The 12,138-nt window shown below is 34.7% G+C and overlaps 1 protein-coding gene across 1 annotated transcript; it reads right to left on the reverse strand.

The window, feature by feature from the left end:
* Nucleotides 1-1,698: 1,698 nt before the first annotated feature.
* LOC100808703 (E3 ubiquitin ligase PQT3-like) lies at nucleotides 1,699-8,877 on the reverse strand. The gene is made up of 15 exons (XM_003549871.5): nucleotides 8,681-8,877; nucleotides 8,140-8,236; nucleotides 7,877-7,958; nucleotides 7,623-7,789; nucleotides 6,901-6,977; nucleotides 6,749-6,805; nucleotides 6,488-6,644; nucleotides 6,260-6,408; nucleotides 5,884-6,048; nucleotides 5,491-5,790; nucleotides 5,304-5,345; nucleotides 4,930-5,185; nucleotides 4,580-4,699; nucleotides 4,013-4,088; nucleotides 1,699-2,554 (listed from the first exon to the last, which is right to left on the reverse strand). Exons 1-15 carry the CDS (start codon nucleotides 8,844-8,846, stop codon nucleotides 1,916-1,918), a joined length of 2,550 nt encoding a protein of 849 aa, XP_003549919.1. The 5' UTR covers nucleotides 8,847-8,877; the 3' UTR covers nucleotides 1,699-1,915.
* Nucleotides 8,878-12,138: the final 3,261 nt, after the last annotated feature.

Genomic DNA, 12,138 nt, shown 5'->3' on the forward strand with positions numbered 1-12,138 from the left:
CCACCAAACATGTAGTAGTATGCAAAAATTTCCCAAGAACATCGATAAAAAGAAACTCTTATTTTGTTTAGAACTAGATGCACCACGTAGAATATTTTCTTCTTCTCCTGATTTCATAGTTGTGCCACTTTTGCCATATGTAATTGAGATTGCTTTCTCGCGAGATTTCTAATAAATTCATCACGAACAAAAAAGTATCTTGCTAGTGAATAAAATATCCACATCTCATATGATTGAAGAAAACTAAATAAATGTTTAAATGAAAAAGTACTAGTCGCACAAAGACCCTATATAGAGTTTGCGCAAGTTTAAGAGTAATCTTTAGAAATCACGAGAGCAAAGTCTAAGTGTGTGTTTGGTTAAGCGTTGAAATCCATGTTCAATGGAAAAACATGCGCTTCAAGACACAAAAGCTAAAACTATGTTAGGGAAGCTTCTTTTTTTTCAACAATGCAACTGGTTCGCAAACACACTCTTAGTTATTGCTACAAGCATTTTTAATGTTGAGACTGAACCAAAAGTGTTTGAGGTCATTTGTTTTAGTTGGGTTGTATAGCTAGGAGCAAACTTGTGTGTACAATAGTAAAATTTTGAGACCCAATGTTATTAGCTTTATCTCGAAGATTAAAAAAAAAAAACTAACTACAGAATCTACTTTTAAGGGATTCTCAAATATTGTAACTTGTTGGATGGAATACTACCGCACTCTTAATTTTACAGGGAGAACATGAGACAATGTTGAACATGCACTTACATCTTTAGCTTTCGTTTATAATGTGATATGTACTGAATAAAAGAAATCCATTACCAAGTGGACCAATTAGCACAAACAGTTAAGAGTTTATAATTTCATATCTTGAACCACTTTACATGCATTCATCCTAAGCTACAATGAGTAGCTTTGACGTTATTTTGTTATAATAATGTGTACTGAATGGAAGAGATCCTGTATAAGTGGACCTTTTAGTGACAAATGATGTAGAGTGTTTAATTTCCCTTCTTGAATCACATGATACACGTCCATCCAAAGTTACAAAGAATAGTTTCCATGTTATTTAGCCATTTGACGTGACAATCTAAGAAAAGAGTATGTAATTGATGGCAAAACAAGTACTCTAGTCGAATTTGCATTGAAACTTCATTAGACTAAAATAATCCGGTATTCTCCTATAAAAAGATTGCAAATAGTCCGGTATTTGTTTAGATGATTGTCAGCTAAATTGAGATTTTGAAGTTATGTGATTTATTATTATCAAAGAAATTATGTGATTTATGTTTGAAATTTTATTTATTAATTTCAAAGCAAATTAATAGAAAAAGTAGCTACAAATTGTTTTAATCAACACAAAATTATGTTACTTAAGACTGATTCAACTCAATAAGATTTAAACCACAAATCAATTCTTCAACATGGAATTAAATATTAAAAAAATAGAAACAAATATGGAAATATTTTTATTTAAAATCACATCAATTGATATTTTAACATGAATAATTTTTTTAAAAAAAAGTATCCAGTTAAAATCGCTTCAAGAATCAATATGTAGTTAATATTAAATGACATTATGTAGTCGAATAAATAACCATTTTGTTAGTGTAGCTAAAATCTTGAAATTTATATTTAAATTCTTATCCGTCTCAATCACTTGACAAAGAAACATAAACTTAAGAAATGATAGAAAGAGAAAAGGCAGGAGGTGGTAGCAATTAATTAGATTTGAATAAAACAGTTATAATTTTACATGGAGAAATTATTGAAAATTGACGGGATTCAGTCACAGCAGCAAAGTTACATTGAAATTCCCTTCCTTCAAAGAACAAGAAGTTTATTTCAAGGTTCGGAAGAGACAAGTTGAGTCTGGTCGTCTCTCGGTGTCCGTTTCCTTCGTCCTTGGCTGCCTATCAAAATTGCCACTCACCTATGCTTGCGCTCCCTCGTTCCTCTCGAATGCCTCCCTTCCTCCTCCCACTCCGCCGGCTGCGGCGGAGGCGACGGCTCGTACCTCGACGGCCTCCGTTTAAAGTGCCGCTCGTCGTCACTGGATTCGTAGTCCGCCACGCCGCTACTCTTCCTCCCTTCGTAGTAACCGTTCGACACTGTCTTTAGGTGTGCCGAAGAGGCACTGGGTGCGGCGGCGGTAGCGGCTGGTTCCGTTGTGGAAGAAGCGGTGACTTTTCTCTTCTTAGGAGGTTCCTCTTCAGCAGGAAAGCTTATGCGGGAGAACACGCTGGCCTTCTGCTTGCGATCCGCGGCTGCTGCCGCTGCTGCTGCTGCTGCTGCAGCAGCAGCAGCAGCGGCATTGGATGAAGGTTTGGCGACTGGTTCCGATGACCTTCTGGATGAGGATTCCGATCGGTGACGGCGGTGGTGGCGCTCGTGCTCATAGTCGCGATCCCTGTCTTCGCGTTCGCGATCGGAGTGGTGCTCTAACTTTCTCTTGGTTGGGCGTGGAGGTGGAGGTTCCACATCGCGCGGAGACCTATCAGGTGAGTGTCGCTCTGAACGGAAACGGGGCTGATGGTAATCGCTACCCGAGGACGGTGGAATTGACCTCTGCACCAAAATCAATAAGAAAAAAATAAACTGCCGTTAAATACATTTGACTCATTAAAATAAATAATAATATGTCAAAAAAAATTATCATAGCGAGCAGCAATTGGACCCAAATAAAATGCAATTCTTTCGAAAGGACAGCTTTGAAATTACTAGGTAGGCCTTTTCTTATCAAGAGCTAATGCATGCCTTTCATAAATTTTGTTGCTATCACGACAATTTTTTCAATCTTAATCTTTTTTTGGAACTTCAATTCTTGTGGGAAATCATATAAAGCAACCAAACAAAAAAAAGGTAACCATACGCCAAGTACAACCCCCACGATTCGTTCGTTACATAGGAAAAAAAAGACATTACAACCGTAATTATCTAGAGTTCATTTTATTTTTGAGCATGATGGGAAATGGCCCAACCGAAGCCCACTCGGGCCCCATAGCCAATTAAACCAGTCGAGCTAAAGAATCAACAGCATGACACTCCTCCAGCTTCCAGACACGTGTCCCTCTCAACAGTAATTAATAATTAACTTCAGTTTTTTTTTTTTCAAAAAACCGAACCAAAAAAAGTTTGTATTAATAAAAGAAAAAAAAAAAAAGATGTTCTTCTACCAAAACTACATGGACCATTCTTTGCCCAAAAAAGGTGGTTCTAAATATTCGCAGGGGCAAGCTGAATCCAAGCCAAGGGCATAAAAGGCACCCCCCACTGGAATCATTCACCCACGGTTAAAGACTATATAATAGTTCACACTCCATACAATATTAGACACATGCTACACATTTTACGGTTAAAATAAATAAATAATATATCCAAAATATAGACTTGATGATATGAACCAATTTACAACATCCTCATCAGTAAACACTGATTACCAGCAAGAAAGCCAGATGCAGAAAAATCAGCCATTAATCTTTGCATGAATGAAGAAAAACTTGACAGCCCACCCAATCACAGCCTAAAGAAAAAAAAGCTTCACATTGCAAAGATAAAATTAAGGTTTTAAATAATTAGAATCTGTTTGATGGTTTAAATTATGTCCATAAGTCTGGACAAAAATGATCACGAGAGATGCTGACACTGGGATCATGAAAATTTAATAACACCACTGCACCATCATGTAGTGCAGATGCAACTCTATTCACTTCTTGGTTTTGAAACAAACTGGCTGCTGTTTACACCACAGGATTATGGTGAGACGCGTGGGCATTGCTCCCTCAATCATTTCATGATCAACTGAACCAATCTTTTTATGAATAAATGAAGCCAAAATATTTAACTGCCAAAGATTACTATGATTTAAGGAACATAAATAACAGGTGGGATTATCTTGTTCAATCAGTGCTCTTTTGCAGGCTTGAGGTTTCTGGCCAAAGTTCCGGTAGAAAAACCCAAAAAAGTGAATGGCACATAAAGTCCAAGGAAAAAGAGAGCAAAATTAAAACAATAAAAAGCACATACAGTTTTTGATTTCATTGAAGAAACATCCCCAACACTGCTCACTTCCCTACCAAAGTCTCGATCTTTAGAGAAGTCCCTGTTCAGAGAAGAAAATGAAGTCATTATAAAAGCAATGAGAAACAAAATTTGGGGATAAGTCCAAGACTCCAGAAAACTAAATTAAAAATTTTGGCAGCTAAGTTCATGAAACAATGACAAGTATATATCCCATGTAGGGTTTTTTGCAATTGTTTTACCAAAACATAGTACCCCTCTGTTCTTTATTTTGGAGGAGGGCCAGACTGTAATAATAAATTCACCAGGAGAATAAATAATGTCCAAAAAAATCTTTATTTCCTTGGTCAAGAATCAATATAAAAAATGTTAAAGTGAAACACTGATGAAGTCTTAAATATATGCAGGAGGTTAAATTTTCTTAATAAAAAATAAACAGGATTCAAAAGCCAGATGATAATGTCTTAAATGTTGCTAATTTCAAGTGGTCGACTTATAAGTTAAATGTGAATCAAAATTCTCAACAACATATCAGAACATGACAACCAGCCATCAAAGAGAGGTTCTGTGTACCTTTCAGGACGTCTATCATTTTCACGCTTCCTCCTCATATCAGCTTTCCGGGCTTCAAACTCCTCTCTACTCATTACAGGAGGTGGAACATTCATTCCCATACTGAAGTCAGCAAGATCCCTGAACACAGTCATAATATTATCTTACAATTAGACATTCTAGAAAACAATGTATCGACATAGGGTCACACAAACATGCAACCAAATTCCCCAGAAGAGTTCAATCTGCAACTCTCAAACCCCTCCTAAAGCACCAACAAGATAAAGTGTCCAGGATATGTGTTGTGTGTGTGAGAGGGGGCAGCAGGAAAGTGCTGAATTTCAATTTTAAAAGAACATGCTAATATGTACCTATGAGGCGGGAAACCAGGCATCATGTAACCTTGCATGCCAAATGGGTCTTGTGGCATACCACCAAATGGCATGTCCAAGGGGCCCAGACCATAACCCATCATTTGCATTGGATTACCATACGGTGCCATAAATCCATCCATAGGTTGCATGCCATTCCAGTACGAATTATAGCCAGGAGGTGGAACCATTGGCATCATATTATTCATCATATAGTTCTCAGCCCCAAAGTCATGTGGGGTTTTCCACTGCAAATCTGCAACATAAATAAAAAACATATTTCAAATTATTATAAAAAGGAAAAAGCCTCAGTATGCCCCCTCAACCACTAAATGTTATCATGATACTGAATCCAAAAGAAACTGAAGATTTACCATTTGGGGGCAAACGAACTTTCTTCTTTTTCTTTTTCTTTCCTGCAAAGTTTAAAAAACAAATGAGATCACCCTCAACAGCATCAACAAGAGATATTTTTGCAGGTCAGAGCAATGCTGCACCATTATCTCCCAATTTTATGCCAAATCATATTCAAGAAAAATAGGGTGTATGAATCTATATTACCAGCCTCAGTAGGAACCAACTTTTGCTGCACTTCTTCCTCAACCTGCTGAGCACTCCCTTGTGAGGCTGGTTCCTTCACACTCATAGACTCGTGAGTAGCTTCGGATATATCAGCAGCTCTGGGGTTCCTTACTTGCTCTGATGTCTGCTGTGGAGCAGAAACAGCCTTTCTATCATCTGCTGTTTCCTGTATATTTGTTGTTTTTTCATTAACAGATGAAACCTTTAGATCTCCCTTGGACGCAGCAGATGAGGTTGGGGATGGAATCTTAGGCTGCGGACAGCGAGCAGACTCCATATCTGTAAACTCAAAATCAGAAATAAAAAAATATAAGCATTGACAAAATGATAATCAATAATAGCTACAGTAGAGACATCAATAGTTTCAATAACCTTGAGCTTGGAAAGTGCTCCCAGCATTTTCAGCACTGCTATTGCCTGACTCCAATATACGATTGATGGTATCTCGTAATGTCTTATTTGGTAAGAGATCATCTGCAAGAATATTTGTTGCACCACATACACAGATAGACTTGGAGATAATATAGTCCCTAATACCTGAAGAATTTTCGAAATAACATTACATGGCTTCAAGAAAGGATTTTTACACAATAGATCAGAGCAAGAAAAAGCAGAGAAGACATAAAACATCTAAACTGTTCTGTACTTGCATGATGAGGAAGAACTACAAACCAGAGAAACATTAGCATAAATGCATAATATTCAAATTCTGAAAACCCTAAATACAACAGATGAATGAAAAACATACATCTGTCACAAAAGCTTTTAAAGCAACACTTGCTTGTCAGTACAGCATCTTTCATAACATCATTACATAAGGGACAGCGGAGCTCGGGTGGTAGTTCCCCAACAGAACGTGTTGATGGCATCCCTTCTATTTCTTTCTCAAAAGCAGCCCTGTTTGCAAGGAAAAGATTAAATTCAACTCCATGCCTACATATGACCGAATGTACAAGCATAATCAAGGTGAACTCACTCATTTGGCTTCAAGACAGCTACTGAACCATTAGGTAAAGCATAGGAACCTTGTGGATTTACCATCAGCATGGATCTTGGAATACCAGTAGGTTGCTTGACTTTTCTCATGTCATAATTCGGGTCACCATTTGTAGGACAGTGCTGAATAAAATGTCCTAGACAAAAGTGGGGAAAAAAAGAGTAAGCAGGGAAAACTCTCATTGCTATGAAGCAATATGCAAGCAGAGAGTGATTAGAAAGTTCAGAAACATCAACATACCAGGCACCTTGCATCTGTGGCATACATAGCCTTGTGGAGGTGTTTTTCGCTCCATCCCTGCCAGACCTCAGCATCAGTTGTGATCAACATATTAGTATTAAAAACAGCAATTAACTGAAAACATGTAGATATTAGAATAGACAGAGAATCACCAAAACCACGTCCACCACCCATCCGTCCCCCTGTACCCCTTCCAAAGCCTCTACCAGTGCCAAAATCTGAACCTTGACTGCATGCCAAAATTGAAATAAAAAAATAACATAAATATCATAAAGCCAAAACAAGAACACATCTGGCTGCATAGAAAGAAATCTTCAATAGAAATGGGGATGCCTTGGACTATGTAGGAATTTATGGAGTGGTGGGAAATGGAAAGACATTAGTTGCCATTGATTTGTTTTTAAAAAAGGTGAAATGGAATGGAACCTGATGGGGTTTATTCCATCCCATTCCATTGGATACCTTTATGTTCCTCTTCCCTCACTCCCCTAATCTTACAATTCCATTCACTTCTGATTCCTTAAACAATAAAATGAAAACTTTCCCCATTCCATCTTATAATATCCAAACATTGATATGGTAATTTTATTCCATTATATCCACTCCCCACCTCATTCCATTTCACCCATCACTAGATATCCTGACATAGTATTAGTTTGGTAGGAAAAAAACTTGGAATATCTATTCCAATACAGGTTTTTCAGAGTTCAGGAATCCCCATTTCCTCTTGAAGAGATGGTAACATCCTTTCTTGTAGGTGGGAAAGAATTAGTAATTTTTGTTTCATTGATTATTATCATCATACTTATTTCCATTCTGTGATGACTACATGCACCAAACAACACAACTAAGGAAAGGAGGATACTCTACCCACCGTTGCCAATCCAAGGCTGGAGTATCAACAAAGGCTTTAATCTTACTGTCTTCATCAGCTTTGTTGGGAGGAGGAGCCTCTGGAATTAAGTTGCTTGATTGAACAGGCACTTGATCAGGAATTGAATACAAATCATTGCCAAATTCATCCCAGTCTGAATCTTCAGGCTGCCAAGTTGTATGAAGAGCTCAATTTCCAAGGGTTTGCATCTCAATTGTTCATAAAAGACAAAAAGAAATAGAAAAGGGACTCACATATTTCATGGCAGATGGATCTTCAGCTGGTAAGCTTCTGTTTTCAGGTTCAGATTCCACCACCTTATTTTCCACCTTTTGTCTGCAAAAAAACAAAAGACAGTTGCAACTCAAGAACAGAATTCATCTCAAACGAACAATGCTGTTTCTGGTTGTGGCCTTATACACAATTTGATGAGTGCCCTTTTTTAAAAAAATTACAAACACATGATTAATTGTGAAAATTCAACTGCAGTAATGAGATTAAAGGTTTGAGATAGTACTCTATTTCAGTAACAATTGGTAAACGTGGCCGTCCTGGAACCCGACGAATTAACACTGAGGTATTTTTAGGAATCAACATTTCTTCATCAAGATATTCTGAAATTCCAAACAGACAACTATAAAATGCCGTAAATATGCTATGCTATTCATCAAAAACCTACTATATTAACTACCATACTAATTTCGCAAAGTTGGGCACCTGTAATTGCAGCCAAACTTCATCTTACTTAATACCCAGGTCAACAGTCTATGCCCTTTTAATTTTAAGCATTTTCTTTTTTTTATTATTATCTTTTGTAGGGGAGTGGGAGGTAAAATTCAACTCAAACTTATGACAGATAGATTCATAGGAGTAGTAAAAAACTGTACTTGGAGAGGTACAGGATAAATACCGTGAGTTTATCCAAGGAAACCCCTCCTTAAAGCTAAAGAATAATATGCAGAAGGTTCATTGTTTAAATTTAAAATTAAGCCCCGAATTAAAAGCCTAAAACCCAGTCATTAAAAAAACAATAGTTTAATCAAAAAATCAGAACCAACCTTCATTGGTCTGGGCGTTGGTGACCACAAGGTCGAAATCAGTACCCCTCCCTAAATGCTTGGATTCAAATATTTTTTCTTTCAAAGTACCAACAGAGATGAAAGGACCGTCCATGGGAATTGAATCATAATCTCTTGCACTCTTAAATTTATAATACACCGCCATGGTATATTTCTCTTTCTATCTATAGAAAAAGATTTTTTTAATCTTAGAACCAATAATAACAAAGGACGATGATGATGATAATAACCAAAGGGCCTCTGAAATAATATCAAAAAAGGGCCCCTGTTATTAAAACTAAAAAAAAAAAAAATCACACAGTACAATATATCAAATCTCTTTTTCTTTCTCTTCTCTTTACTTTTTCTGATTTTTTTTCTCCCTCAACTTGCAGATTACGAAAGTTAAGATCGAACAAATCGAACCACCACGACGGCGAGATTTCACTTCCAGAATTCTTCACGAGCAACCTGATGCCGAATCTTCTTCACTTCCTCGCAAAAACCAGAGCGCAATCCGAATCCTGAGAAAATTGATATTCCTTCCAGAGACTTTCGAAATCAGAGCAATAGGATCGTTATCAAACGATCGAGGATGAGAATCCGACGAATTCGAATCAAGCGCAGAAAAGCCCTCTCAAACCAGAAATCCGAAGAAGTCGCGGCAACAGTTAGGGCAAAACAGTGCAATCCAATCGAATCGAAGAAGAGGAACAACAGGATTTGTTCCTTCGGTGAAAACCTCGACGACGGCGCGTTGGGAATCGGAGCGAATCTCTTCGATCGTCGGCGGCGACGGAAAAGCTTCAAGCGGGAATCGCGAGGAACTCCTCCTCCTTGTGGTGGTGGTGGAAGCAGCGGAGAATCTGAGACGATTCGAATGAACGGCGATGCGGATCGAAGATCGTTGGTGGAGAAAAGGAGATAGGGTTAGAGCGATTGGAACCGCATGGTGAAGCTAGCTAGGGTTTGGGTTTGGGATTGGGGGTGAGAGAAAAAAGAGAGGTGGGAGTGAGAAAAAGAAGAAAGAAAGATGATGGTTTGGGATTGGATGTTTTGGGGAATTCGCAGACAAACCTAGATAGAAATAATGTCTAGTTTTTATAACTTCACGAGTCTTTGTTTTTATTTTTTGCGCCATTGGATTTGGAAATTACCGCCCTCTAGAAATCAGTGATATTAATTAAAAGAGATTTTCTTGATTCGTTAAAGCAGATTCATCATTAAATAAAGGATTTTTATCCGCGTCTATTAATTTTATCAAATCTTTTACAGTACTTATTTCAAATTATTTTTATAGTATTTTATTATTTCTAATAATGTTTCAAATTTTAAAAAAAAATTAGACTCTAAATCCATGTAAGACCATTATAGATGAGAAACCCCCTCTTTTTAAACTAAAACAAGATAGTTGATTCATTAAAAGTTTGTTCCTTCGTATTAAGGTATTTGATTTATTGTATGATAGTTTCTTTTACTTTGATATTTTTCTTACTTTTTATTTTATTTTTAGTTGTTTTTACTTTTTGTTATCTTTGGTTATTCAATTTATTTTCTTTTAGAAATCATTTTTTTATTTTTGTTTCAACCTTAAATTTGTAATTGTTATTGAAGTAATCATATTTAAAATATTGTTCGCTTAGGTATTTAATGATCATTACGATTTAATTCTTGTAAAATGTTCCTCGATGGTTGAAAAGAAAAGTATTTATAAATGACTCATAATCTTAACTCAAGCATGTGAGACTTTATAATTGTAAACAATTTCTTTTATTGTTATTTACTTTTTCAACATCAATCATTTGTTTTAACATTTAACATTAAAATTTTGTTCGCACCATTATCTTTCCTTTGGCATATATAATAAAATTGAATAGGATAACTATCACATCTTTTTGTAATAAATTACTATTATGTTTAGGACATTTTTTTATATTTTATTGTTCATTTTAATCATGGCACACCAATAAATATTTGTACAGTTGATAAGAAACAAACTCAAGTGATTTTGATAAGAATGTGAGTTTGATTTTCATTTTTGATGTGAGGACGTGGTTGTTGGTAATCTCTAAATATATTTGTAAATACTCTAAGTCTTATAAGGACTACACTAACACTTATGAGCCTTTAGGACTCAACTCACATAATTTTTTTCATAAAATAAAATAGTCATCACATTATTTATATAATTCTTTTATCATAAAAAAAATAGTCATCACACTAGTTTATCATCAATAGAGATGATAGCTAAGTTCCCTTTGGATATTAGTTAGGCAAAGTTAACAGATATTTCATACCAATAACATAGTGACAAAAAAAAAATACTAATTTATCATAATATTTTTTAAAAAAAATTACCCTCTTCGATCCTTTTTATAAGAAGCAAAAAAAATTATTATTTTAGTCCTGGTTATAAGAAACATGGACTCCCTTTATTACATGCTAAATTTATTTTACATCCTTAATTTATACCTTTTTAAGATGTAATACTTGCTAAATTTATTTTATATCCTCAATTTATAATGAAAGATTATGCGAGTAAATGTATTTATTGACCTATTATCAATACAAGCACATTCTCTTGGTGGAAAAAACATCATCCCTTTGAATTATGTGTAGTGTTATTAAATATTATCACTATTTTCTATGGGTATTTTTTAAATATTATTTAAATTTAGGATCTTGTTAACCAATGTTCCTAAGACAATAGTTAAGGAATTAAAAGGAGAAAGTCTATATTAGGAAGACGAGAATGTAAAAAAAAGTAAAAAATAACACAATTTTACACATTTCAATAAACAAAAATTCTTTTAATTTTTTAACCAATATCCTAAAGACAATAGTTAATATTTATCTTAAATTTATGATATTCTTAATTAAGTTAACTAACTTACATACTTGATGGTTTTGATTGATGAATTAGTTATTTATTTCATATATAAGATAATTAAAGGAGTGATATGCAGTGATATTTAAAAATACACTACAATATTACTACAATAATCAAGAGTACAATAAAAAGTATGATATTTATTTAAGAATATAATTTTATTTCATAATTGATTAAAATATTTTAAGATGTAATTTAAGATTAATAGTTGAATACATAATAATATGAAAAATAAATTAACAATTGAAACTAAAATATGCAATTAAAATAATATATATTTAATCATTAAATACGTGAATCAATAGGTGTGAGATATTTTGACTTATAAGAGATTTCATATTTGGATCTTAGATATACAATTGTGTTAAATAGTTAGAGAAAAATTTTTGTCACTCATAATAGTTCTACCCTACTCAAATATGATTGACTCCAATGAAACTTACTTATAGTCTACATAAAAAAGAATGTATATTTAAATTAAAACATTGTAAAATTTTAAAATTAATTAAAAAATAAAATTTATAATTTCTCGATATATATTTTTATCCATTAAATTAAATTAAATTAT

This window comes from Glycine max, chromosome 17 (assembly GCF_000004515.6).
Source record: "Glycine max cultivar Williams 82 chromosome 17, Glycine_max_v4.0, whole genome shotgun sequence".
Lineage (NCBI taxonomy): Eukaryota > Viridiplantae > Streptophyta > Magnoliopsida > Fabales > Fabaceae > Glycine > Glycine max.